A 27,730-nucleotide genomic window follows, 5' to 3' on the forward strand; every position below is an offset into this window, starting at 1 on the left:
CCCCGCCCATCCCCCAGCCAAAATCCCAAAGGGAACCGGTTCCTGCCAGGGAACTTGCTCGCTCCGCGCAAACACCCAACTCTGTGCTTCTGCGGAGCCAAACCTCCGGCAGCAGATCTGACTCCCTTGAGCTGCCACAGGGCCCCTCCTGAAGTGGATCACCTAAGGAGAAGCGAGCTAAGCCTGCCCCTCCTGCCCCCGTGCACCTTGCCTACCCACCCCAGCTAATACGCCAGATCCCCAGCACCACAAGCCTGGCAGTGTGCAAGTAGCCCAGACGGGCCACGCCACCCCAGAGTGAATCCCGCCCCTAGGAGAGGGGAAGAGAAGGCACACACCAGTCTGACTGTGGCCCCAGCGGTGGGCTGGGGGCAGACATCAGGTCGGACTGCGGCCCCGCCCACTAACTCCAGTTATACACCACAGCACAGGGGAAGTGCCCTGCAGGTCCGCACCACTCCAGGGACTATCCAAAATGACCAAATGGAACAATTCCCCTCAGAAGAATCTCCAGGAAATAACAACAGCTAATGAACTGATCAAAAAGGATTTAAATAATATAACAGAAAGTGAATTTAGAATAATAGTCATAAAATTAATCGCTGGGCTTGAAAACAGTATAGAGGACAGCAGAGAATCTCTTGCTACAGAGATCAAGGGACTAAGGAACAGTCACGAGGAGCTGAAAAGCACTTTAAACGAAATGCAAAACAAAATGGAAACGACGACAGCTCGGATTGAAGAGGCAGAGGAGAGAATAGGTGAACTAGAAGATAAAGTTATGGAAAAAGAGGAAGCTGAGAGAAAGAGAGATAAAAAAATCCAGGAGTATGAGGGGAAAATTAGAGAACTAAGTGATACACTAAAAAGAAATAATATACGCATAATTGGTATCCCAGAGGAGGAAGAGAGAGGGAAAGGTGCTGAAGGGGTACTTGAAGAAATAATAGCTGAGAACTTCCCTGAACTGGGGAAGGAAAAAGGCACTGAAATCCAAGAGGCACAGAGAACTCCCTTCAGACGTAACTTGAATCGATCTTCTGCACGACATATCATAGTGAAACTGGCAAAATACAAGGATAAAGAGAAAATTCTGAAAGCAGCAAGGGATAAACGTGCCCTCACATATAAAGGGAGACCTATAAGACTCGTGACCGATCTCTCTTTTGAAACTTGGCAGGCCAGAAAGGATTGGCACGATATCTTCAGTGTGCTAAACAGAAAAAATATGCAGCCGAGAATCCTTTATCCAGCAAGTCTGTCATTTAGAATAGAAGGAGAGATAAAGGTCTTCCCAAACAAACAAAAACTGAAGGAATTTGTCACCACTAAACCAGCCCTACAAGAGATCCTAAGGGGGATCCTGTGAGACAAAGTACCAGAGACATCGCTACAAGCATAAAACATACAGACATCACAATGACTCTAAACCCGTATCTTTCTATAATAACACTGAATGTAAATGGACTAAATGCGCCAACCAAAAGACATAGGGTATCAGAATGGATAAAAACACAAGACCCATCTATTTGCTGTCTACAAGAGACTCATTTTAGATCTGAGGACACCTTTAGATTGAGAGTAAGGGGATGGAGAACTATTTATCATGCTACTGGGAGCCAAAAGAAAGCTAGAGTAGCCATACTTCTATCAGACAAACTAGACTTTAAATGAAAGACTGTAACAAGAGATGAAGAAGGGCATTATATAATAATTACAGGGTCTATCCATCAGGAAGAGCTAACAATTATAAATGTCTATTCGCCAAATACAGGAGCCCCCAAATATATAAAACAATTACTCATAAACATAAGCAACCTTATTGGTAAGAATGTGGTAATTGCAGGAGACTTTAACACCCCACTTACAGAAATGGATAGATCATCTAGACACACGGTCAATAAAGAAACAAGGGCCCTGAATGATACATTGGACCAGATGGACTTGACAGATATATTTAGAAGTCTGCATCCCAAAGCAACAGAATATACTTTCTTCTTGAGTGCACATGGAACATTCTCCAAGATAGATCACATACTGGGTCACAAAACAGCCCTTCATAAGTATACAAGAATTGAGATCATACCATGCATACACTTGGACCACAATGCTATGCAGCTTGAAATCAACCACAGGAAAAAGTCTGGACAACCTCCAAAAGCATGGAGGTTAAAGAACACCCTACTAACGAATGAGTGGGTCATCCAGGCAATTAGAGAAGAAATTAAAAACATATATGGAAACAAACGAAAATGAAAATACAACAATCCAAACGCTTTGGGACGCAGCAAAGGCAGTCCTGAGAGGAAAATACATTGCAATCCAGGCCTATCTCAAGAAACAAGAAAAATCCCAAATACAAAATCTAACAGCACACCTAAAGGAAATAGAAGCAGAACAGCAAAGGCATCCTAAACCCAGCAGAAGAAGAGAAATCATAAAGATCAGAGCAGAAATAAACAATATAGAATCTAAAAAAACTGTAGAGCAGATCAATGAAACCAAGAGTTGGTTTTTTTAAAAAATAAACAAAATTGACAAACCTCTAGCCAGGCTTCTCAAAAAGAAAAGGGAGATGACCCAAATAGATAAAATCATGAATGAAAATGGAATGATTACAACCAATCCCTCAGAGATACAAACAATTATCAGGGAATACTATGAAAAATTATATGCCAACAAATTGGACAACCTGGAAGAAATGGACAAATTCCTAAACACCCACACTGTTCCAAAACTCAATCAGGAGGAAATAGAAAGCTTGAGCAGACCCATAACCAGTGAAGAAATTGAATCGGTTATCAAAAATCTCCCAACAAATAAGAGTCCAGGACCAGATGGCTTCCCAGGGGAGTTCTACCAGACGTTTAAAGCAGAGATAATACCTATCCTTCTCAAGCTATTCCAAGAAATAGAAAGGGAGGGAAAACTTCCAGACTCATTCTATGAAGCCAGTATTACTTTGATTCCTAAACCAGACAGAGACCCAGTAAAAAAAGAGAACTACAGGCCAATATCCCTGATGAATATGGATGCAAAAATTCTCAATGAGATACTAGCAAATCGAATTCAACAGCATATAAAAAGAATTATTCACCATGATCAAGTGGGATTCATTCCTGGGATGCAGGGCTGGTTCAACATTCGCAAATCAATCAACGTGATACATCACATTAACAAAAAAAAAGAGAAGAACCATATGATCCTGTCAATCGATGCAGAAAAGGCCTTTGACAAAATCCAGCACCCTTTCTTAATAAAAACCCTTGAGAAAGTCGGGATAGAAGGAACATACTTAAAGATCATAAAAGCCATTTATGAAAAGCCTACAGCTAACATCATCCTCAATGGGAAAAAATTGAGAGCTTTTTCCCTGAGATCAGGAACACGACAGGGATGCCCACTCTCACCGCTGTTGTTTAACATAGTGCTGGAAGTTCTAGCATCAGCAATCAGACAACAAAAGGAAATCAAAGGCATCAAAATTGGCAAAGATGAAGTCAAGCTTTCGCTTTTTGCAGATGACATGATATTATACATGGAAAATCCGACAGACTCCACCAAAAGTCTGCTAGAACTGATACATGAATTCAGCAAAGTTGCAGGATACAAAATCAATGTACAGAAATCAGTTGCATCTTATACACTAACAATGAAGCAACAGAAAGACAAATAAAGAAACTGATCCCATTCACAATTGCACCAAGAAGCATAAAATACCTAGGAATAAATCTAACCAAAGATGTAAAAGATCTGTATGCTGAAAAGTATAGAAAGCTTATGAAGGTAATTGAAGAAGATATAAAGAAATGGAAAAACATTCCCTGCTCATGGATTGGAAGAATAAATATTGTCAAAATGTCAATACTACCCAAAGCTATCTACACATTCAATGCAATCCCAATCAAAATTGCACCAGCATTCTTCTCGAAACTAGAACAAGCAATCCTAAAATTCATATGGAACCACAAAAGGCCCCGAATAGCCAAAGTCATTTTGAAGAAGAAGACCAAAGCAGGAGGCATCACAATCCCAGACTTTAGCCTCTACTACAAAGCTGTCATCATCAAGACAGCATGGTATTGGCACAAAAACAGACACATAGACCAATGGAATAGAATAGAAACCCCAGAACTAGACCCACAAACGTATGGCCAACTCATCTTTGACAAAGCAGGAAAGAACATCCAATGGAAAAAAGACAGTCTCTTTAACAAATGGTGCTGAGAGAACTGGACAGCAACATGCAGAAGGTTGAAACTAGACCACTTTCTCACACCATTCACAAAAATAAACTCAAAATGGATAAAGGACCTGAATGTGAGACAGGAAACCATCAAAACCCTAGAGGAGAAAGTAGGAAAAGACCTCTCTGACCTCAACCGTAGCAATCTCTTACTCGACACATCCCCAAAGGCAAGGGAATTAAAAGCCAAAGGTGAATTACTGGGACCTTATGAAGATAAAAAGCTTCTGCACAGCAAAGGAAACAACCAACAAAACTAAAAGGCAACCAACGGAATGGGAAAAGATATTTGCAAATGACATATCGGACAAAGGGCTAGTATCCAAAATCTATAAAGAGCTCACCAAACTCCACACCCGAAAAACAAATAACCCAGTGAAGAAATGGGCAGAAAACATGAATAGACACTTCTCTAAAGAAGACATCCGGATGGCCAACAGGCACATGAAAAGATGTTCAACGTCACTCCTTATCAGGGAAATACAAATCAAAACCACACTCAGATATCACCTCACGCCAGTCAGAGTGGCCAAAATGAAGAAATCAGGAGACTATAGATGCTGGAGAGGATGTGGAGAAACGGGAACCCTCTTGCACTGTTGGTGGGAATGCAAACTGGTGCAGCCACTCTGGAAAACACTGTGGAGGTTCCTCAGAAAATTAAAAATAGACCTACCCTACGACCCAGCAGTAGCACTGCTAGGAATTTACCCAAGGGATACAGGAGTACTGATGCATCAGGGCACTTGTACCCCAATGTTTATAGCAGCACTCTCAGCAATAGCCAAATTATGGAAAGAGCCTAAATGTCCATCAACTGATGAATGGATAAAGAAATTGTGGTTTATATACACAATGGAATACTACGTGGCAATGAGAAAGAATGAAATATGGCCTTTTGTAGCAACGTGGATGGAACTGGAGAGTGTGATGCTAAGTGAAATAAGCCATACAGAGAAAGACAGATACCATATGGTTTCACTCTTATGTGGATCCTGAGAAACTTAACAGAAACCCATGGGGGAGGGGAAGGAAAAAAATAAAAAGAGGTTAGAGTGGGAGAGAGTCAAAGCATAAGAGACTGTTAAAAACTGAGAACTGAGGGTTGATGGGGGGTGGGAGGGAGGGGAGGGTGGGTGACGGGTATGGAGGAGGGCACCTTTTGGGATGTGCACTGGGTGTTGTATGGAAACCAATTTGACAATAAATTTCATATATTAATAAAAAAATACTATACAAGTGGAAAAAAAAATTCAACGTGTAAATAGACTTGGGAGGAAATAAGGGAGACCATTTGTATTATATGTGGGGGAAAGACTTTCTTAAGCAACATGGAAACCTGGAAACTGCAAAAAGACATGGGAGACATCGTTGACATCACAAAAAAATAAAACTTGTTTAGATAATAGATACCATAAACTAAATCAAAAGATAAAAACTGGATGGGGAAACAAACTTGTAACACATGAAAAAAGGATACTATCCCTAACATAAAAATAGTCCCTAAATTAATAAGGGCAAACAACCCAGTAGAATGATACTACAGAAAATGATAAAAATGTTTAAATCTTAGATTGGGAAGCAAAATGCCATGAAAAATAGGAAATAAAAAATGTTCAGTCTTATTAGTTAGGAAAGCTCAAATGAAAACAAAAGTCATTTGTCATCCCTAAGAAAGACCAACAGTAAAAAAAAAAAAAAGTAATAACATCCTATAGGGTAAGGGTACAGGGAAATGGACACTCCTATCCCTTACATGTAGGAGTATAAATTTCTAAAACCTTTTGGGAAACTAGATTAAAGTAAAAAAAACAAGTCACACCTCCTAACTCAGAAATCCCACTTTTGATGACTTTTCTGTGGAAAGTTTGTATTCTTTGTGGCTTTACACTACACACACACACACATGCACACACACACACACACACACACATTCACACCCACATGTATGTATGACTGTATGAATTTCTGTGCAAGAATATCTATGATAGCATTATTCATTGTGGCAAAAATTTGAAAGCAAACTTAATGTCCATTAGTGATGGAATAGTTGAATAAATTATGCATATCCATATTGTAGAGTATTTTGCAGCCATTAAAAAAAGGAGGATATAGTTTTATAAATACTTAATATGAGAAATGTTTATGATACATTGCTAATGATTACCCCAGAGTGATTTGTATAGCACGGATTCATTTTTGAAAGTAAACAAAGGAAATGGTGCCTGCATATTTACATACACACATGAGTAAGGGCTGGAAATGAACACTACATATTGTGAGGCTTTGGCACCTGTGGGGGTGGGTGGGAGATTCTGCACCCAGCTCTTGACTGCTTACTTGTTACATTGGCTGTGTCTTCATGTTGTCTTTCAAACCAATAAAGTAAAATCAGATTAAAGCTACCAGGAGGCAGCAGGGGGCAGAATGGTCAAAAAGGAGACAGATTGTGCAGTTAGAGTTCCATTAGTAATTATGCTTTTCTTTGATTTTTGAATACATTTTTAATTTCACACAAAAAATCGATGTATATGTTCTTCGTAATGAATCAAAATATAACAGATAATCATACCACTTAATCTCAGTCTCCCCACTCCTCCCCCAGAAGTAATCACCGTTAGTAACTGATAAGTATGCTTCCTGATCTTTCTCTTGCATTTATACACCGTTATATGCATGCATTAAAAATGCAAAATACTGTCTTGAGGAACGCTGGTTTCCGTTGTTTCATAAATGGTTTCATAATGTGCTGCCATTTGTAACACAGTACTTTTCATTTAACAGTATGTCAAGTTCAAAGTACAGCTGACCCTGGAACAACACAGGTTTGAACTGTGCAGGTCCATTTATACGTGGAGGTTTTTTTTTTAAATAAATACAGTAAAGTTCTGCAAATATATTTTGTCTTCCTTATGATTTCCTGGTAACATTTTCCTTTCTCTAGCTTACTTTATTGTTAGAATACAGTATATAACATATATAACATACAAAATGTGTGTTAATCGACTGTTTATGCTAGCAGTAAGCCTTCTGGTCAACAGTAGACTATTAGTTAAGTTTTGGGGAAGTTAAAAGTTATACAAGATTTTTGACTGTGTGAGGGTCAGTGCCCCAACCCCCACATTGTTCTAGGATCAGCTATAATCCATCTCACTTTTTTAACTACTGAATAGAATTTTATAATATATAGTAACATAATTTACTTGACTCTTCTTTATGTAGACATTGAGAATGCTTCCAAGTTTTTGTTATTAACAAAACAAATGATGTTTGATAGGTATTCTTAGACATGGGTCCTTGTGCACATGTGCAGATGTTGCTTCAAGTTGAACCACATGTCTAGAAGAGGGATAGATCTGTAGTGGGAGATGGACAGTTAACATTGTTACAGATATCAACACATTGCTGTTCAAAGGGGATGCACTACTCTACGACACCGCTCGTCGTGTTATATGGGTTGTAACTCATACAAACACTTCTCTTCCCACTAACTCCAAATGGTGCTGTTAACAAATTAGCGAATGTTTGGGTTTTTCCCAATCCAATAGGTAAAGCAACAACAACAACAACAACAACAACAACAACAAAACAACAGTATGTCAAAATATGGGTTGTGGTTCTCCTATAAGTAGTGAAGCTGAGCTCCTCTGTTTCCGTTTCCTGATCTGTGAATTGTTTTTCACATCTATTCATCTATTGGGTAGAACTTTTCTTTTACTGCTTCTTAGAAGTCCTTAATATATCCAGAATACTATTTTTTAGTCTGACATATATAATGCAAATATTTTTTCTGAGCGCCCCACTTGAACTTTCACTCCACTTTTGGTGCTTAGCTGTAGCTTGGAGTTTTTCCCCTCTTTAGAAATGTGTTCCTATCGTATGTTTTCAAATGTAATGTGGAATATGGCATTGGTAGTTACGTTCCATTTTTGGTTCCTGATACTGTGTTTTTCCTTTTCTTCTTAATCAAACTTCCAAAGGTTTACCCATTTTACTAGTTTTTTCTAAGAACAGCTTTTCACTTAATGATAGATCTTGTCTTGTATTTCTTTTCTATAATTTAACATCTGCTTAAAACATTAATTCTTCCTTCTACTTTGAGTTTAATTTGTTCCTCTCTCTCTTATTTTATAAAATGTACCTTAACTTAAATTTACCTTTTTATTTATTCCAAGGGTCAGACACAAGTAACGAAGGACAAGTAGAACTCTGTGCATTCCTCAGAATGTAAGAATGTCATTCCTCCAAAGCTTCTGTCCTTTGTGGTTCCCTTTGGGACACCAGGGCCACAGGGACAGAGAGTGCTGGCTGGGCCCTGCGCTCACTCAACACTCACCATCCCCAGATCCTTTTCTCCTTCTTTTCTGTTCTTCTCTTGCAGACCTTTTTTTCTCTTTGCGCCTCTGTCGGAGTGCTGTTTTAGGGTCCGTGATCCAGGCTTGATAAACAAACTGAAGGGAGAAAATTAAATTATTTTCTGCCTTTTTAATATTTAAATGAAAAGAAAAGGGACCAACACCAAGCTTCCTGACTTTTGGAAATATATACATATTTTTCTGCCAGCACAAACTAAATCTTCTGCTCCCACATCCCTCAGTATTCTCAGTTGACCTGTGCTATTTCCATGATCATGAAATAAAATATGAAAACAGATGTTGTAGGAGTGTATTTCATTTGGTATCACAGTCAGGAGATACTTTGGGTGACCATCATTCCCCCCAAGTCCCCATGTACCACCACCACTTGTGACAGTGACTGACTCTTTTGTATTACACACAATAGGAATAAGCTGGACCTCTTGCTAAGTGTCACTGGAGTGGTTTTCTCCCCTCACTAATAAACTTTGAGTCAAAAACAAAACATCGTTTACTCATTTACTTTGGGAAAAGAGTTTAGTACATCTGATGCTCTCCCTTGTGAAAAAGAGCTATGACCAGCAACTTGAGAAAGGGTTCTGTAGACTGATTAGTATTTGGAAAGGAAAAATGATTGCACTATTAAGGTTACAGAGTTATTCCAGAATGTTCTGGAAGGAAAACTGTGGTGACCTTGGTTGCCTTTTGTCATTTTCATTCAAGAGCTGAAAACGGTTACGTTAATATGATAAAACCGATAACCACCGCAGAGCAATGTTGAACAGTCCACCCACCAATAGTCTCCCAAATCATGCAGAAGGAACAAAAAGAAAACCCTGGTAAACAAAGTCAGCCATCTGTAATCACGAAGCCAAGCAGGCATGCTCCTCATGCACCCACAAAGCCACCTGGGTCTCAGGGAAGCTGGGTTTTCTATTATGATGTTCAAGTTGGAGGGCTGTTTTGTGGGGGCACTTTGTAAACCCAGACACTTTCACTGTACTCTGTATGACTTTCAGATTTCGGGAATCCTTGGAAAACACAGTGTAAGCAAACCACAGGCATTGTGAGGTCAGTAAAAATAAAAAGGGACCCAACTTTTTGATGTACGGAAGTGTAAAAGTCATGGGTGACTAAGGAAGAGAATTTCTTTTTTCCCAATGGTAGAAATCTGAATCTAATGGCAACTAACACAAGTGTAACATCTGTATTGTTTCTGAATAATAATAAATCCAAGAGGCAAAAAATAATCCTATTTTCTGCCAAAAATGTATTTTGAGAAATGAGAAATGAACTGACACTGGACAAAGAAGGACCACATGAAGGAATTTATGGTAGATGTTTACTAAGCATGCTACTTGGGAACTCTATCAAGAATATCTTTGGGGGTGCCTCGGTGGCCCAGTTGATTAAGTATCCAATTCCGGTTCAGGTCATGATCTCGTGGTTCGTGAATTCAAGCCCCCTGTTGGGCTCTGTGCTGACGGCTCAGATCCTGGAGCCTGCTTCGGATTCTGTGTCTCTCTCTCTCTCTCTGCCCCTCTCCTGTTCATGCTCTGTCTCTGTCTCTGTCTCTCTTTCAAAAATAAACATTAAAAAAAATTAAAAGAGAAGAAAGAATATCTTTGCCAAATATGTAAGTTCCCTTGCTTATTAAACCTGTCACCTACCAAAAAGAATATCTTTGAGTTTTAGTAAATTAATAAGCAAATTGCTTCCACAAAATATTGATTCTTTAAAAAAAATCTGAACTGCTAGATGCAAGAAATTTTCAGGTTTAAGAGCAACATACGGTGACATTTTCTTAAAAAAAAATGGGTTATGACCATATTGCTTTTAGATAATGCCAGAATCCCCAAGATAGAAAATAAAAGAGTAATTCAGGGTTTGTGAATGCATTAGGTATACAAGTTGGAGGAATTCTTTTACACTGGAGAAAAATGGGGAGGGAGGGTGAGAAGGAGAGAGACAAGGGTCATTTAGGACAGAATTGCAGAACTCTTGTAGATGGGGGAGTATCATTAGGATTTTGCCTTATTGGGGCACCTGGGTGGCTCCGTTGGTTAAGCGTCAGACTCTTGGTTTGGGCTTGGGTCATGACCTCATGGTTTGTGAGTTTGAGCCCCTGCATCAGGTCTGTGCTTGGGATTCTCTCTCTTCCTCTCTCTGCCCTTACCCCACTTTTTCTCTCCCTCTACTTTTCTCTCAGAATAAATAAACATAAAAAAAATTAAAAAAAAAGATTTTGCCTTATTAAAAGGAAACTCCTGGTTCTACCTATAATCCCAAATGACGAAGCTTTCTCACTAAGATGAGAATTTACATAATTCAAAGAAGGGGGAAAAAGAGAGGGGAAGAAAATCTTATGAGGAGTCCCTATTTGTAGGTAAATTATCTTAATGTTGACGTTTGGAGCTACAAACTCGGTATAGTGCCAGGAACATTTGATAGAGGGTCAGTCTGTTTCAGGAAATGGTGATGACAAAGTAGGAGGAAAAATCCCAATTCTTATTGAGTGGAGAAATGGAAGTTTCTTACTGAAACTTCTCAATTCTCACATTGCAGCCATAACCACTGTTCAAGTTCATGGGACACCCACACCACTAACCATAAGTACAAAAAATACAAGAAAATGTCCATAAATGACCTTTGGTTTCTTCAAATTGCCATTATTAGTCTGTATTCTCAACATTATCTTAAATTCTAGTTACTTATTTATTCATTCATTCATTCATTCATTTATTCACTCACTTACTTTATCCTAAATTTTATCTTAAGTTTTATCATATGATTTTTATCTTAAGCTTATCTTACCTAGTGGGGGGGGGGGGAATGAGATTCATTTTCCTGAAAATGTACTATGCAAAAAGCATTTAATTTTTCAAACAGGAGAGGACTTTATTGAAGCGAATGGAGATCCTTAACGGAAATTGGTTAAATTTAATAAACTGTCCTTTGATTCATGTGTAACCCAGGACTTTCTTTATGTTGTCTGAAAGAAGTTGTTTCCTGTTTTTGTTTTTAAAGTAAGATGGGGATAATTACATTGCAATCTTTCACATAAATTCTTAAATATGAATGGAGAGACTTATATGGTAGTCATAAAAGAGAAAAGAAAAAGAATCTTAGGGAAGTTAAAACATAGAATATTAAACTAGCAATCAGAACGCTGGCATTTTAAAGATGGGAGGAACCTAGAAGCTTAGACCCTCCTATTCAAGATAGACCCCCAGCTGTCTGTCCCCTGGGAGTTTGAGAGAAATACAGAATTTCAAGGACCTGCTTAATTTCCGTAACCTGCATTTAAATAAGGTCCCAGGTAAAATGGGAGAAGCGCTGGTCCCCCTCACTATCCAAACATTTGCTTAACACATGAGCATAAAGACCTGAGAGTTTAAGTGCCTGCCCAGACTAAGTGCACAGAACCAGCTTTCTATAAAGTACATGAACAGTAATTCATTATTTATGATTTTCAATAATGGGTGGCTACCGCCCAGGTAGCTGGATACTTTCTGCTGTGCATTAGGTTAATTGACAAATAGCCTCTTCGCAGTTTATCTCGCACTCTCTCTGGTGACATGGGTGTGAGAAACTCCACAGACCGTACATGGCAGCACGGTCTTGTGAGGAATTGTACCAAAGGCAGGATAGTAAAACGGAAGACGATATCCAATTGAGGGAAGATGGAGACTTGAAAGGGAAGCCAACAAGAAGGTGGAGAAAAATGAGTCTTCTATTACCTTGGTCATAATTTTACCAGCTTTCTGAGAACGATTATCACACATTTTACACATCATGACTGACGCATGCAACCAGATGTGACCCTTTTCAAATGAGATGTGACATAGGCCAAACTACAAGAAGGACAGAGTAGATACGTATCTGCATTTTCTCTCTCTATGTCTCGATAGGCTCTTGTGTCAACTGAAGAACAAGAATGAAATAGTAAGAAATTTGGCTTCTCAAAACTCTCCTTGGAAATGTTTCCCTAATATTTTAAGTTCTTATACTTCCTCCGTTGTACGACCTATAGAGCAGGGAAAATGCAGATGGAGGCGACAGGGATCTGCTTGTCTAAATTTCTACAGAGCGGAGGGTCACACACCACACGTCAGTGAAACATCAAATACCTTTGCAGCTCTGATTAAATACTGAAGAATAGTTTTGGGAAGTTTAATGACAGACTTTGGCAAGGCTAAAATGGCCGACGCAAACTTCCCAATAGCTCTCTACAAAGAAGGACAAAGCGAGAGTGATTAGTAGAAAAACATCAAAGACTAACAATTTTACATATGATGTCAGTATGAATTTGTCTCTACAGTTACATCAGCTAGGTTAAAACGTGCCCCATCACTGAAGCTGGAACAAATGTGCTTTGCTTGTCGGTTCGGAATAGGAAAATAGTCAGCCATTGCATGTAATCCATAAACACGGTGAGGAATGTTCTCTTCTTGGCTGAATGAGTGATGGTTATAAGGAAACTCATGAGAATAAAGATACACACGTCAGGTCATCGGTATTTGACGAGCCAGCCACGCGCACAGACACCATCTTTAAGAGACACAACTCAAGTAGCGATGGGGCCAGCGAGGAAGCATCAGAGCAAGGTGACTCCATAAATAATTTAGTTCTTCAATGTTGTTGGGAATACAGGGGTGGATGTAACCCTGCAGCTTGAGGAGACCCGGTCAGCAAAGTGACAAAGACCTTTTCATGGACACATCATGCGGCTTGATGGGTATCGCTCCATATGTCTTGGATTGTAATGAACGGGAAAGAACAGTCCTCATAAGTGACTCTTTGGTAAAAGAAATATATGCCAAGCTTTCACCCCATGTGTAACTCTACTGACAAGTCCTCATCGCTAACAAGCATTGCTTAGACAATCACTGGGTACACCGTATTAGGCTGGTGAGCTATGTCACCAAGAATGAGGTGGCACATTCTGAGAAGGAAAGGCAGCTAAGATGAAAAAATCAGGACTGTGCTGGCTGTTTTCATGACTGCAGTACAGTCTCAAACCTTTGACAACACAAATGAAATGGATTTGCAAAATCTGAGGTAACATGAAGTGGCCGTTGGTTTCAAAACAAAGCAAGTGCTTTATTTTTATGATCAACTATTTCACGTCTCAAAATGGGAAGTCTGCTCAAGCAATCCAGAGCAATGCCAGAGAAGTCTTCTTCACCTTCTACTTGTAACAGAAAAATAAAGTTCACCCAGGGAAGCTTTATTTTTGGTTTATAGCATCAGAAGGGTTTTTGATGAATGGGAGCAAACACCTGGTGGGAACAGTGTTCTTGAATGGCAGGAATTACACCGAAGCTGAGGGCAAGCAGCATTACAGTTTAATGAGGGATGGATGTTTTCAGGTGGAAATTAGAAGCTTCTGGAAGCTATAACACACGTGAACATGGCAGAAGAAGTCTAGGCCTGCATTCAAGGTCTGTCGGAAAGAAAAGCCCTTCAACCAGCAAAGGGCATGGTTTTCCCAACCCCAGAATTACCTGGAAAGCGGACCTTCTCGGAGGTTCTTCATCTTCCTTTTTCAGTTCTTCCTCTTCCTCCTCTTCACTATCCGTTTCAAACAAATAATAATCTCCACTCCTGACCACTAAGCAAAACAAAATATTTACTTATTTCTTGCAAGAGAGATGAGATCATTAAGGGCTTATTAGTGAACTGCCCCCCCACCGATATACACATTGTCCACAAAAGACCAGCAAGAGATGTTGGCAGGGGGGGAAAAACAAGAGATGAAGAGAACTCATTCTGGGCTAACACTACATGGTGTTGGTGTGGCCGGGTCTACAGAGCATGAGGCCTTGTCTATGCCATGTAAGAAAACTGGCCAGTGCTGGGTTCATCTGATATTCTCTTCCTTCTTTGTTGTAAATTTTACACAGATAACACCGGATCAACTCTGCAGCAACCAGTTTTGTTACCAAGATGGCCAAAATAGTGGATGGAAAATGGTTACAGTTTCACAACTCAGACCAGTCGGCAATTTGGGTCCTTTAGACGAGGCCAAAGTGAAGTAGAGGATTTGGTGTTGTCTGAATGGGTCCGGCGTGTGGTAGAGACGCCAATTAGGCTGATTCAGGACCAAGAATCGGCATCACCGACTTCGACTTCACTTTACACTCTGCAGACCTGGCTGCTCCGCATGTGACACAGGGGACAGAGCATACATGGCAAGACATTTGAAAGAGTTAAACAAACACAAAAACCATCCCCTCCCCCCTCACACACACAACACACACACGCATTGCCACAAGGAGGAAATGGGCAGGTAACATTAAAAAAACAAAACAAAACAAAAAAACAACTACAAAAACAGCACCACCACCACCACTCTGGCTGTTTCTACACGTAGCACGGGACAGACTGAGGCACGGCAGACATGGCTGGTATGGTTTAGCGCTGTTGGGCTTCTGGTCAACAAGGAACTCCGGCTGCTCACTGAAATGTGAGGAGAACCATACTGACCAGAAGACACAAAGCACAGACGGTCTGGATTGTCCGTGCCTTGCCTTGCCTGATCTTCTCCCTGCAAGAACATATTGCTGTGTTAAAAGGAGCAGAGGAAGCTGAAATGTCCAGAGACTTAAAGAAATTTGAGAATCCCATCTTTGTCGGCTTGAGCGTTACGTTAAGTTTATCAGAGAAAAGAGACCCAGCGTACGTATTGCCGATGCTACAAGAACTGTACCATCATTGCGGGGGAAAAACATAGTAGCACTTTCAAGGTACATTCAAGTTTTCAAATGCTGAGGTGTCTTTTGGACGACATAACATGATGTCTTCCGTGATCTTTTGGATTCGTGCGTTGTAAGGTAATGGAACACCTTGGCTTGTTTAAAATTAGTTGCGTGACCATCAGTAAACATGGCCAGAAGGTAGGTAATTTTGCCCAACGGTTTCAGACCGTATCTGAAGCCTCCATCCGTGAAGTTGCACACGGAATGAATTGGGCCTTATATCCTTGAACAGAAGCACTGTAGTTTGTTATTTTTATTTTGAAGAAAGAACCAGGCCCAGAGTACTGGGTCCGGGCCTGAGGGAATAAATGCAGTACAACAGAAGGTAAGAATAAGCAAGAACAAACCAAAGTCACAGCATTACGTTTGACAGTGAGGAAGACCATTAAAGTAATGCCTTCAAGTAAGCTCAGACATTTGCAGGAAAGTTACATGGACTCTATGTCACATGGTCATTTGGTAAAAAACAGAATATTACAGGATTGAGCATTTTACCCTCATTATAGGCTCTAAAATCAACAATAGCTTCAACTGTATTCAATCATACCTTCTGTGACTTTTACTCGTGTGGACACAGTAAGCCCAAACGGTTTTCTTCTCAAGCAGTCACAACACCGATTTGATCATTTTAAAAAAACTAACTATCAATTTGTATGCGAGAAGTAGAATTGACACGTTAAAACAAAGAAGGAAATGCTTAGGAAAATCCCCTATTCGTTTATGAAATGTTACTGAGATAAAAGTATGAAAACAACAGAGTGTTTTCTTCGGTGCTATCTGCTAATAATAAGGAGAGAAGCTCTTACATACACATTTGTTAGTTCAGAGAGCGATCCTGCCCCCAGCCTGTGTCCAGAAACATGTGGATATTGATGTGATTGCTGAACTGAGTGCGAAAATAACTTTTAAAACCTACCACCTGGATCCCCAGAAGCCCGGACCTCTGTTTCAGATATTTAACAATAAAGTGAGGCTTGTCATTACTTTAGGAAGGTACTGAATTGGCATGGAGGCATACTACCTTGGAATGGAAGGTATCATTGAACAGCAATAATGCAATCGCATGTGTGCACATAGGTGTGGAAGTGGAAGATTGGCCACCTACAGACTATGTTAAGATCTTGACTGCTTGCCAGTATTATGAACAACTTGGCCATATCACTGTATCATCTGTCGACTTACACAAGGGTATTCAACTACATGTATTCTCACACTCCACACCTGTAAGGAACCATCTAGGCAAAAGCCCAGTGACTCAAGAGATTGAAGTAAGGGCTTTTAATAAAGTGCTTCCAGATCTAAAGATAACTTTTGGAACTCATCATGGCCTAAGAAATAATCCACAGAGTCATTCCTTTCCTTTCCTCATGAGCTGGTAAAAGGAAATGTATTTTGCGGAAAAATTTTAACACCACGGTCAGAATCTGATTCCAAACCATGAATTACACACATTCCTGCATTATTGCACCAAGAGGTGTTGTAACAAGGCACATTTAATTTAATACCAGTCTTCAAGAACTCGATATAATGAGGGTGAAATGAATCAGAAAACTAAAGTCAATAACCTTCATAAGCAGTTCTTTTTCAGTTATTATCAACTTGTAAGATGATTATCGAAGACCATATCCAATTCCTTCCAAAATTCAATGTTTAGACGAGAAAAGGAAAGACAACTACAATTGCAACGGGAATTTACCCCACGTGAGAGAGAAAACATTCAGTAGGACACAATGTCGAAATGGATAGGTCTGTCTAAACTAGCAAAGGGCCCTTTACAAACAGAAAGATAAGCACAGTTTTCTTGTGACTTGATAGAAACAGGCTTACAGTGTGCTGCATTATTGGATCGTTAGCATGACGAACATGCCAATGAACAAAAGATTCAAGAGTCACACAGAATTTCGATGTGAATCTTTGTCTTTTGACTTGGCAGCAGGTGAAACAAAACTCATTGAAAATCATGTTTTTTTTCCCCTCACATAATGCTATAAATTCAATGTTTGGGATTAAATTTAGTATCATTCAGGCGTGTTGAGCAAATTTTGAATTAATACTTCCTTAAATTGGCTTGCTGATTTTAGAAAGTTAATTTTGGGGTGAGAGAAGCCAACACTATATCTCAGAGACACGAAGAATCAGGCACGGCAAAACATTCTGATCAACTTGATTTTCTGGTGATTCTGAAGATCCCGTCAGTAGAGTCTCTCCTGCCATCGTGCGACACTGTGGGCCTCAGTGATAGTCCCTGTCTGATCACATTAGCTGAAGTTATTAAGCCACAGGATAAGGCATAAAGGCCTGAAGGTATTATTAGTAATTTGCAACATAATGAATAATTATTCAATACTTGAACAAACGCAAGGAGGGTCAGACTGAAATGGATCATTCCATTCTAAGACCGTCCACTGGCCAATCGTGAGTGATATTTCCTTTGCTAAGCAGAACAAATATAGCCACTGAGTTCCATAATTCCTCATCCCTTTTTTCCTGTTTTTAAAGTTTATTTATTTTGAGAGAGAGAGGAAGAGAGAACAATAGCAGGGGAGGGGCAGAGAGAGAGGGAGGGACAGAATCCCAAGCAGGCTCCCCACTCTGCGCTGAGCCTGACACAGGGCTCGATCCCACGACTGTGAAATCATGACCACGACTGAGATCGTGACCTGAGCTGAAATCAACAGTCGGAGGATGCTTAACCAACTGAGCCACCCAGGCGCCACCCCCCTCATTTCTTTTAATGATCAGGAGGGAAACTTTAATTCTATGTGGCCATGAAGCTCTGCTTTTCAAAAACTGTTGTCCACCTCTGCTCTGAATTGGTCATGGCTGGTGGCTCTACAGCCATGCCACATGCTAGGCTTCGAATGTGGAATGTAGTACGAGAGCCTTTCGAAACTGGGGCAGAGGCAGAATGAGAAAGTGAACACATTTTAAGTTAGCCTCACCTTTATATTCAATAAATTGCCAAAAGACCTTACATGCAAATAAAATCAAAGCTCTGGGAAGAAGGGGGAGGAGAGACTCATCGGCATCCATGCCTAGTGCCTTACAAAGAGGGTCACAAACACTTTGAACTTAATGAGTATCCTCCCAGGGGGAGCCAAAACTCATGTTCAATAAGGGTTTTCAGTTACAAGACAAATACGTATCAGCAGTGCTCTGGACCTCAGAATTAGATAAAAAGGTAGCAATTCTTCGCTTTCTGAGCCCCTAGGATGCTCAGGCATGTGTCAGCCACATGTGGGGCTTTCTTCAGACAGCATGGTAATCAGCTGATTTCTCTGGAAAGTTCCATCACCAGGGCCCAGAGACCCATTTCCATGAAAATTTTCCTACACTCTGACCCCCTATCAAGTCACAAGGATCAAACCATGCGTGGAACACACAGGTCATGGGGACGCCTGAATTCTGGTCAAGGATATAAGGGTTAGAATCGATGAAATTGTAAGAGGATCAAGAAAACCTACTGGAAGCATGATCAACCCAAGGCCGCCACCACTGCTTTTTTTTGCCCTTGGCTTTCTGTTTGTCTGCTTCTCCTAAAATAAAATATGTCCAAATATTAATTCTTATGAAGTGAGAAAACAAATTTTGAAAACCACGCTTTAACAACTCAAATGTCAAAATCTAGGTAAGTTGCAAAAGTACATCAGACGTCAGGGAAAGAAACTATATCAAATCTGAAATGTTTACACGCATGAGCAGTCGATTTCACAAGGCAAATACTAAGTGTTCTATGAACATTATTATGCCACATTTTTGCTTTCTTTTTAGTAATAGAGTGCATATAAAGAAATATAAAAAAGAAGGTTAGCTCTCAAAAAGGCATCGCACATTGAATTTTCCGGTGAATTAACAGAAAAGAAGCATCACCTAAACTTTATAAAATAATATAGTGGCAGATAATTTGTGAAGATGCATATATTCCAATAACCAGGAGTTTCCTTGTGATTATTTTCATGCATGGTTGGAAAAATACAAATTTATTGGTTATTAAATAGGTGCTATATATTAGAAAACACCGTGTATTATTTTGCCATTCCCCTTCAAATAGAAAAGCATGCAAACTTCTATTAGAAGACCTTTTAAACTTAATTGGATATAGTAAATCTGCAGGTATACTACAGATATAATAATGTATATTTCATTTTAGACTTCATTGGAACAGACAATAATTGAAAGATACTTAACTACCATTATTCAGATACCACATAAAATATGCATACATATTTCATTTTTGTATAACATTTATAGAAATCAAAGACAACAATAGACTGTGTACCTAAAATATCTAAAATATTTTCCCTAAAGGAATAAATTAAGCAAATTCATTCTCATTTTCTTCAGAAACACATCTCTGTGAGACAGAAGCTAGGCTATGTGTTGATTAAAGTCATTGTGCTGAAGAAGAGATACTCATAAAGTCACGGAGTCATTACATATGTACTTTGTGAAATAAATACATGTATCCCACTCACAATCAGAAGGTAAAACTTGCTGAGTTAAAAAAAAAATACAAACATGCATAATACAGGCAGAGTAAAAGTAATGTTATTTTACAGCCCTAGCCCTCATCATGCTATTATTCAATGCCAAGCTACTTGAACAAGAGGGAAATGTCTCGACATACTTTCGTCATCCTCTTCAGAGAGTTTTTGGATGTCTTGGCCTTCCCCTGATTCCTGGGTCAAGCTCAGCATCCTCTCCTTACCCTTTTTGTATTTCTGTTGCCTGGCTTTGATGCGATCCATCCTATAAGATAAAGTAGCAGCAGCAATGCCAAGAACACACCCACAGTTACCACATGATCAGTTTGGGTTTCCACCTGTATGTATGTGGGTAAAATCACAAAGTGGTCAATATTTGGGACTTTTGAATGTTTTTTTTTTTTTTATTGGCAACAAGCATCTTCTTGGGGGACAATATATACATGTCTACACACACATATATGTGTATATGTATGTATACATATATGTATGTATATATATGTGTCTCCCCACATCTCCCTGTTATTTTGCTCTACACAGATGCTGGTCTTAATAATATGATCACAATTATGTTAAAGTTTGGTACACAGTACTTTACGTCCACCTACACCTTGTACCAAAGGCATTTTGAACACACTAGATGATGAAATGGAAGTCCTTTATTCTTCCAGATTTTGCAATTTTTAAAAATTGATACCCGTGTGTCTCACATAGTTGTGAAAATCAAATGAAAAGGTATGTAAGTGTGAGGACTATTTTGTAAAAAGCATGTTGCTCTTCAGACGCTCTTAAGTATTCTATCAGACCACGTGACTCTTCTCTATCTCAAACCTAATCTCCTATTGGTTCTGGAAAAATGTATTATTGCATCTTTAATTACTGAGTTAGAGCCTTTTATTTTGTCTGCTTAATTGGGAAGTCCAACTATTCAGAAACTGCAGTGCTGAACTCTGTTTCCCAGACCTGTCCTCCTGCGGTGTTTCAGTTCTTAAGTTTCTTAAAATTCTGGATACGTTGCTCAAGTTTTTAAGCTGGTTTCTGCTTCCTGCAACTTATACAGCACTTTTAGCTTCTCTTTGGCAATGATCAGTACCTACATTCTTTTATATTCTGACTTTCTGTCACTTAAGAGGATGCATTCTTAAAGCAAATGGAAAAATTCAGTAAAGTGAATGATAGTAACAGGTTTCCCCTATGGGTAATTAGGAACTCATTCTACATGTGGGTCCAAATTTATTATTTCTCTGACCTGATGACTAGAGACCACAATGGCAACAGTTATACCATAACTGTTTATATGACACTTTATGTAACTCATATCGTCAATTGTGGAATAAGCCAGGCAATGGGATGGTGTAATTTATGCTAGCAAACATTTTTGCATGGGGAAAGGAGCTGGGAAATGAGGTCATAAGGGAATTAAGTAGTCTCAGCAAACTTGGGGGATTTTCCTGGTGGGCTGATGGAGTCTCCACTTTCCTGGAGAAAGTGGCTAGGTTTTGAATTCCGTGGCCATCAGCTCTTAAACCTGCCCCCCAAATGAAGAGCTACTAATCCTCGGAAGTGACATTTACTGCTGAAAATTTCACTCCAAGAAAATTCTTTTCAAGGGCCATTTAAAAATTAGCTAATTAATTTTAAAAAGAAATTCTCAAAGCTCTTGAGTGGAGTCAGTCCCTTACTCGACTTCCCCAGAACGCTGCGGCAGAAAACAAGCTCTTGAAGTGAACACAGGGAAACGGGGGTTGTATTTCTAGTACTGCCTCTAGTTTGTTGGGGATTTTAAGTCATCTAATGTCATGGGGCAACAGTTTCTTCCCAAAGAGACTGTATCATACTATCTTTAGAGATCCTTCCAAAGCTAGGACTCTGTATTTATTCCTTTAATCCACAGATATAATGAACATTTGCTCCACCTCAATGGTACTGGCAAAGGCCCTGTCTCATTCATGAACTCTTTTCATCTTTATAAAAACCCAGATATGATTGTGAGCCCTAATTTCAACAGGAAGTTGAAATTCAGAGAATCTGAACGATGTGTGCCAGAGTAAGCAGCTGAACCAAGACCTGACATTGGTCTTATCCAACATGGATCCCCTTTCTACCACGCTGCAGCCATCTTTCTTTTAAATTACTTCCATTTTCAGTCCAGTGAGCATAAGCTACTGCCATGACACAGAGCAAATACCCAGAAGTTGTAAAAGTTAACACAAATGGGTTTTTCAGGGGATTAAGGGTACCTGGGAGTGGAGAGCCAGCCCAACAGGATCAGGCAAACCAAAATTAAAAGGAAAGGAGAAGAGTGAAATAAAGCCTCCTTACTGCCTCTTCAGTTGATCCATTGATTTTTTCTCTTCCTCAATTCTTGCCTTTACGGCCTTTACAATTGTGGCCTGGAAAAGTTCAGCCCCTCTAGAGAAAAATCAGAAATAGAGAAAAAAATCAGTATTTCTATCCTTTTTACTTACCTTCCCCTGAAAGTGATTATGAGGATTAGAAAACATTTCTTTTTAGGTCATTAACTGGATTCTTCTGGCTGGCAGTGGGAGTCTCAAGAGCCCGTGTAGAGGCCCCTTCCCAGTAGATGAACATGGCACAGCCACCTGCGGGAGGGAGTGGGCCTGCTCACAACCACAGAAGGTCAGTAAAACAAAACAAAACAAAACAAAACAAAAAAATGGTTTGTGTTTTTCAAGACATTGAAAAGAATGCATCCCTTCAAACCTGTCCCACTGAACCTCGTATCTTAGCAAAGCATTACTCACCTGACCTTATTATATATAGTTGCCCCATGAGGGACCATTTGCAAGGAGGAGTGAGTTCAGATTACTATCCTACTCAATGAGCAGAAGCAGGTATGGAGTGAGTTGGGCTAAGGAAATAGGCGAAGCTGGAGTTCAAGCTCCATCACTGGCACGTTCTGTCTCCTGCCTCTTTGCCTCTCTGCTTCCCTCCTTCCAATCCCTCTGCCTGTTCTCACTTTTCAAGCCAACTTTGGGTCCTCCTAGATCTATTTCATCAACCTCTCTTAATATCTTCAACTTTGGTTCCACTGTCATCTGATCATATCCGCTTGGTAAATCCCAAGTCAGCAGGAACCCAGTGGTGTGCCAGCCCTGTGCTGGGGCTTTGGTCAGAGGTGCAGGACAGGCATGACCAGGCACGTTATTTGCTGACTCCTCATGCGCCCTCGGAATTCTTCCCTACAGCAGCTATTTAAAACCCCTTCTACTTTTCTCGAATCTAGACTTCTGTCAAGGGCTCTTCACTCCTTGTTTCCTACTTCCCGAGAGAACGTAAGTCATGAGGCAATAGTTTGCTCAGCTGCCTCCCACCTAGCCTGCGGAAACTCTTTCCTGCCGTGACAGTGGGAAAGGTGACACTGTCGCCTACGGTCTGCCTGTGCACAAGTCCCTTCCCATCCCTGCAGCCAGAGTGGCTCCATCCTTCCCTTATTGCTCCGTTTCTGCATTCTCAGCCTTCTCACTGCCACTGAGTCCTCCTCACAAGCATGCCAACATGCTCACATCCTGCTAATCTTAGCAAATAAAAACCCGTGCACACTCATAGTCTTCTATGTCCGTGCATGAATATCTCCCAGTCACTGTCCCTAAGCCTTTCCCTTCAACCTCAGCTCTCCCATGTTTGGCTCTGGTGCCCAGGTGTTGAGGTCACCAATTTCCGTGTTCAATTTTCAGTCTTGTGTTTGTACATTCTGTCTGCTGAACGTCTGTTTTGAAACAGCCTTTCTTGGGCTCCAAGGGCACCATGCTCTCTTAGCTTCCTTTTGTCCTTTCTGGATCAGAGTTGCTGGTCTTCTCTGCCCATCTCTTAAGTGTGGATGCTCCCCAGGGCCCTCTTCTCATTCACATTCCCTCCAACCACTCACCTGCTCTAATCCCATATGGGTCATGAGGCCCCTCGAGTCTACTCCCACCTCCATACCTGTCCTCTCACTGGACTTGCCAGACTTGCCAACGGGTTCGGTTTTACAAGCTCACCAACCCAACAACTCAGGTCTGTGGTCAGTGTTCTCCCAAGTCTAGAGCTTCTTGGCATCTCTACATTTGGGAATGGTACCACCATTTGCTTCAACCAGAACCCTGGGCATATCATCCTCTACCCTCTCCTTTCCAGCTGCACCTCCATTCCTTCCAATTTTCCAGTTGTGCCAATTTTACTTTTAAATATCTTCCTAGTTTATCCCATCCTGGTCTGAGACATTGTCTCTCTTCTGGATCAGTAGAGAAGCCACCTAACTGGTCCCTTTGCCCATGGTCCTGAGTACACGCCACAAGCAGAGTGAGCTCCTAAAACATCATTAAGGCCACATCATTCCTTTGCTTCTTATTATCTGTGGTATTACTTTTAAAGTCATAAACATGGTTTCTCAGGCCCCTGATAATCGGACGTCTCCCTATCTGTCCAGCTTATTTGTCATCATTATCTTCACCTTCAAATTTCTGTTTTTCAACCATGCTGAGCTTCTCAGGGTTTCTTCATGAAAACTTCCCCTGGTAACTTCACTTGGGCTGTGTCCCCGGCCTTCCTCCTCTACCTCCTGTTCATCCCTCAGGCTGCCGTGGTTCCTGCCATTTGCAGGTGTTTATGTACCCTTGATATAATCCCCACGGCTTCTCTCCTACCATCACACTAGTCACATGGCATTGTGACTGCCTGTTGATATGTCCTAGCCCACAAGGCTATAAGCTCTGTGAGGGGAAGGCCAACCATCTGCCTCCTTGTAACACAGTAGGCTGTGGACAAATCAATAAATGAATGAATGTCTTTTCTTTGGAAATTCCGTTGTGAATTCAACACTTGTTAAGACATGGCTCTTCTTGAACAAGCACGAGCTGTACTCTGAACCAAAGCCATCAGTTTCTATAACATGAGGAATATGGCTTTCTAAATAACTGTGATAACTTTGAGGGAAAAATACTGGCTTACTATTATGATCTGGATGTCTAAGGACCAAATGTTTAGGAAAAGCCAAAAAAAAAAAAAAAAAAAAAAAAGACGTATTTATCAGCACAAATACCAGTTGCTCTACAAGTAAATAAAATTTCTATTAGGATAAAATATCTTGGATGAGCCCCCCAAAAGAAAAAGAAACAAAAAGAAATAAAAAAGAACAAGACATTGTGCTCTAATGAAACTGATATGCTGGGTGTTAGGAAAACAATTACAATGGTAAATTCTAGGGCCAATATTGTGCAGAAAATGAAGTCCCTGTTCATGCACATAGTGAGGGCCCATGGTGGCACAAAGCTCCTCAGAGTAAATGTAGGTCCCCTACTGGAAATTCTTTCTACTGGGCTCCAAGTTAGTGAACAAAGGCCAGGAACTGCTTCCCTATAAATGGCTTCTGAAATAAACATTTTGTTTATCCTGGCAGAGGGAAGGAATAGTCTCTAAGAGCACTGGTGGTATAAACAGAAGTGTGTTAATCTAAAACACAAATCAAAATGATAGATGCTGGAAATTCCATATGAGACAAGCTGATGATTATCAGATTATTTAGCACCATGGGTCTGATGGAATCAGCAAGGCTGGTGTCACTGACATGGGCAGAGCTGTCTAGGCATTGCCTTTAATACCTAGCTTTCTTCCCGGTCTTTCCCCTTAAAGCTACAAGATTGGGGCAAAAACTGGAAGAAGGGTGGAGTCTAGGAAGAAGAAGGTAGTGTGGCCCGGTGACCTCTTGTTAAAAGAGAAAATCAGGTTGTTGGGGAAAAGAGGTTGAAGGGAAGGAAAAGATAAGAAAAGATGGATAGGAAGGTTTAGAATGAGCTTCAGTATCTATCACACTCCTTCTCAACCTAAATCTGAAAAATAATACGTAAGTGTGCTTTTCTCCGTTTTTAGGACAGAGCCAGAGAGGGGGAATGTGGACTAGTCTCTATAGAGATCAACATGGTCTGTGTTACTGCTCTTCCTGAGGCCAAAATGAGCTATGTCCAGTGAAGTGGTCTGTGCCCAGAGGGCTCTAGATGACCAGTCTGTCTTTGACCTCTCGTAGCATCCCAGATCTTTGTAAGGGTGACTTGGTACCAAAGACTTTCTTGTTACTCTTCTAGTTTAGGTTTTCAAGGCCTTGTGCCAAACCCTTCTTGGATTGGTTTCTCCGGAAGGGGTTTCTTAACTTATTGCAGGTTCTACAGGCAAGCTCAGACAAGAGCACAGTGCAATATTACTTCCAGACAGATACTTAAAGAGAAACCACTTGATTTCATGGCCTGACCCACCTTGATGCCAGGATCTGTGAAGCTTTTATATCAGCCACAACATGTAGGAAATAGTAACTCATGAAAACTCTTCTCTGCAGTAGGAGGAAGGCAAAACATATACTGTCCCAAATAATTCCTGCTTCACCACTGGGGAGTTTACATGAGGAATCATCATCAGCTGGGGTCAAAAAGTAGAAAAAAAAAACCAAATTAAAATTAGCATCCATTTTCATTGTTATTTTATAATATCTGTGGCATAATCAGGCTTGGGAAATCCCACAAGCCTCAGAACAATATTCTGATGCATGGACTCACTTATGGATGGATTTATTTACAAGCAAAGATACACATTTCAACTCCAATGTCAACACTGATTTGTAAGACTGACCACAAGTAACAGTGTAAGGCACAGACAGGACTCTTCACCAAGGGTGCCTCCTCAGGACTTCTCTCTCTGGGAGAGAGAGGTTTCTTTCTCCCTGAACAAGGGCCATGGAGAAATAATGTCTCTATGTCCCAATGCCAGAGGCAATGCTCTGATATGAACAAATAAACAAACAGAAAACAAAACAAAAAGCCCTGGCTATTCTGAGAATGGTAATCTGAGTATAACCAGAAGAGCAGTTAACACAGTATGGTCTGTTAGAAAAAGAGGTTATCAACAGATATCTTATCCTAAATCAAAACAAATTCCCAGTTGCTCTTCATCCTGGGCAAAGGGTAGCCTGGATTGGAAGCCATGGTGGAGAGAGTGCCATGGTCAAGTAGCCCCCATTTCGGGCACCATGGAGGACCAAGTGTGGTTTTGTCCTGGGTTCTGGTACAAGAGGCAGAGGATGGGAATGGAAACTTCTGCCTCTGCCTTGGGAGTCTAACTGCAGAAACCGTGGAGGTTCTTCTAGTTGCCTTCCTGAGTTTGAGGTTCCCTGAGCTTCCTGAGGAGAGAAAAATCTGGAAGTCAGAGGTACTCTGACTACCCAAGAATCTAGCTGCAAACACCACAGGTCTATGGACTTCTGTAACCCTTCCTAATGTAACTCAAAGAAATTTGGGGAATTATTACAGGCCACATACAATCCCCAGACCTGCCAGGTCTTGTACGTTTCCAGAACATGACTAAACATGTCTAGAATAGGGGCACTTCATGGTATGGACAATAGAGTCATAATGTACTACAGTCCTATAGCCTCCATCTAGAAAGGGAATTGACCTCTTTTTTTCTGTTTTGTTTTGTTTTTTAATTTTATTTACTTTATTTAAAATAAGTTTTTTTTTTAGTGTTTGTTTATTTTTGAGAGAGAGAGAGAGAGAGAGAGAGAGAATGTGTACGCATGTGCATGCAAGTCGGGGAGGGGCAGAGAGAGAGGGAGACCCAGGATCTGAAGTAGGCTACAGGCTCTGGGCTGTCAGCACAGAGCCTAACCTGAGGCTCAAAGTCACGAACCATGAGATCATGACCTGAGCTGAAGCTGGACACTTAACCAACTCAGCCACCCAGGCGCCCCTCATTTTATTTATTTTAGAGAGAGAGAGAGAGAGAGAGAGAGAGAGAGAGAGAGAGAGATAACACAAGTGGTGAGAGAGGCAGAAGGAGAGAAAGAATCTTAAGTACGTAGGGCTCAATCCTACAACCCTGGGATCATGACCTGAGCCG

General features: G+C 40.5%; 1 protein-coding gene across 6 annotated transcripts in view; it reads right to left on the reverse strand.

Moving 5' to 3' along the window:
- LOC132665746 (piezo-type mechanosensitive ion channel component 2) overlaps positions 1–27,730 on the reverse strand; it is a 476,941-nt gene that overhangs the window by 58,736 nt on the left and 390,475 nt on the right. For 4 of the 6 annotated variants that reach the window (XM_078435431.2, XM_078435426.2, XM_078435427.2 and 1 more), the window contains 7 exons: positions 26,095–26,254; positions 22,169–22,258; positions 19,990–20,111; positions 18,827–18,898; positions 14,109–14,215; positions 12,732–12,830; positions 8,583–8,697 (listed from right to left, as the gene is read on the reverse strand). In XM_078435431.2, coding sequence (XP_078291557.1) covers positions 8,583–8,697; positions 12,732–12,830; positions 14,109–14,215; positions 18,827–18,898; positions 19,990–20,111; positions 22,169–22,258; positions 26,095–26,254 — 765 coding nt within the window. The remainder of the gene's footprint in view (positions 1–8,582; positions 8,698–12,731; positions 12,831–14,108; positions 14,216–18,826; positions 18,899–19,989; positions 20,112–22,168; positions 22,259–26,094; positions 26,255–27,730) is intronic. The other 2 variants (XM_078435428.2, XM_078435429.2) reach the window with 1 other exon arrangement.

This window comes from Panthera onca, chromosome D3 (assembly GCF_046562875.1).
Source record: "Panthera onca isolate mPanOnc1 chromosome D3, mPanOnc1 haplotype 2, whole genome shotgun sequence".
NCBI classification, from domain to species: Eukaryota; Metazoa; Chordata; class Mammalia; order Carnivora; family Felidae; genus Panthera; species Panthera onca.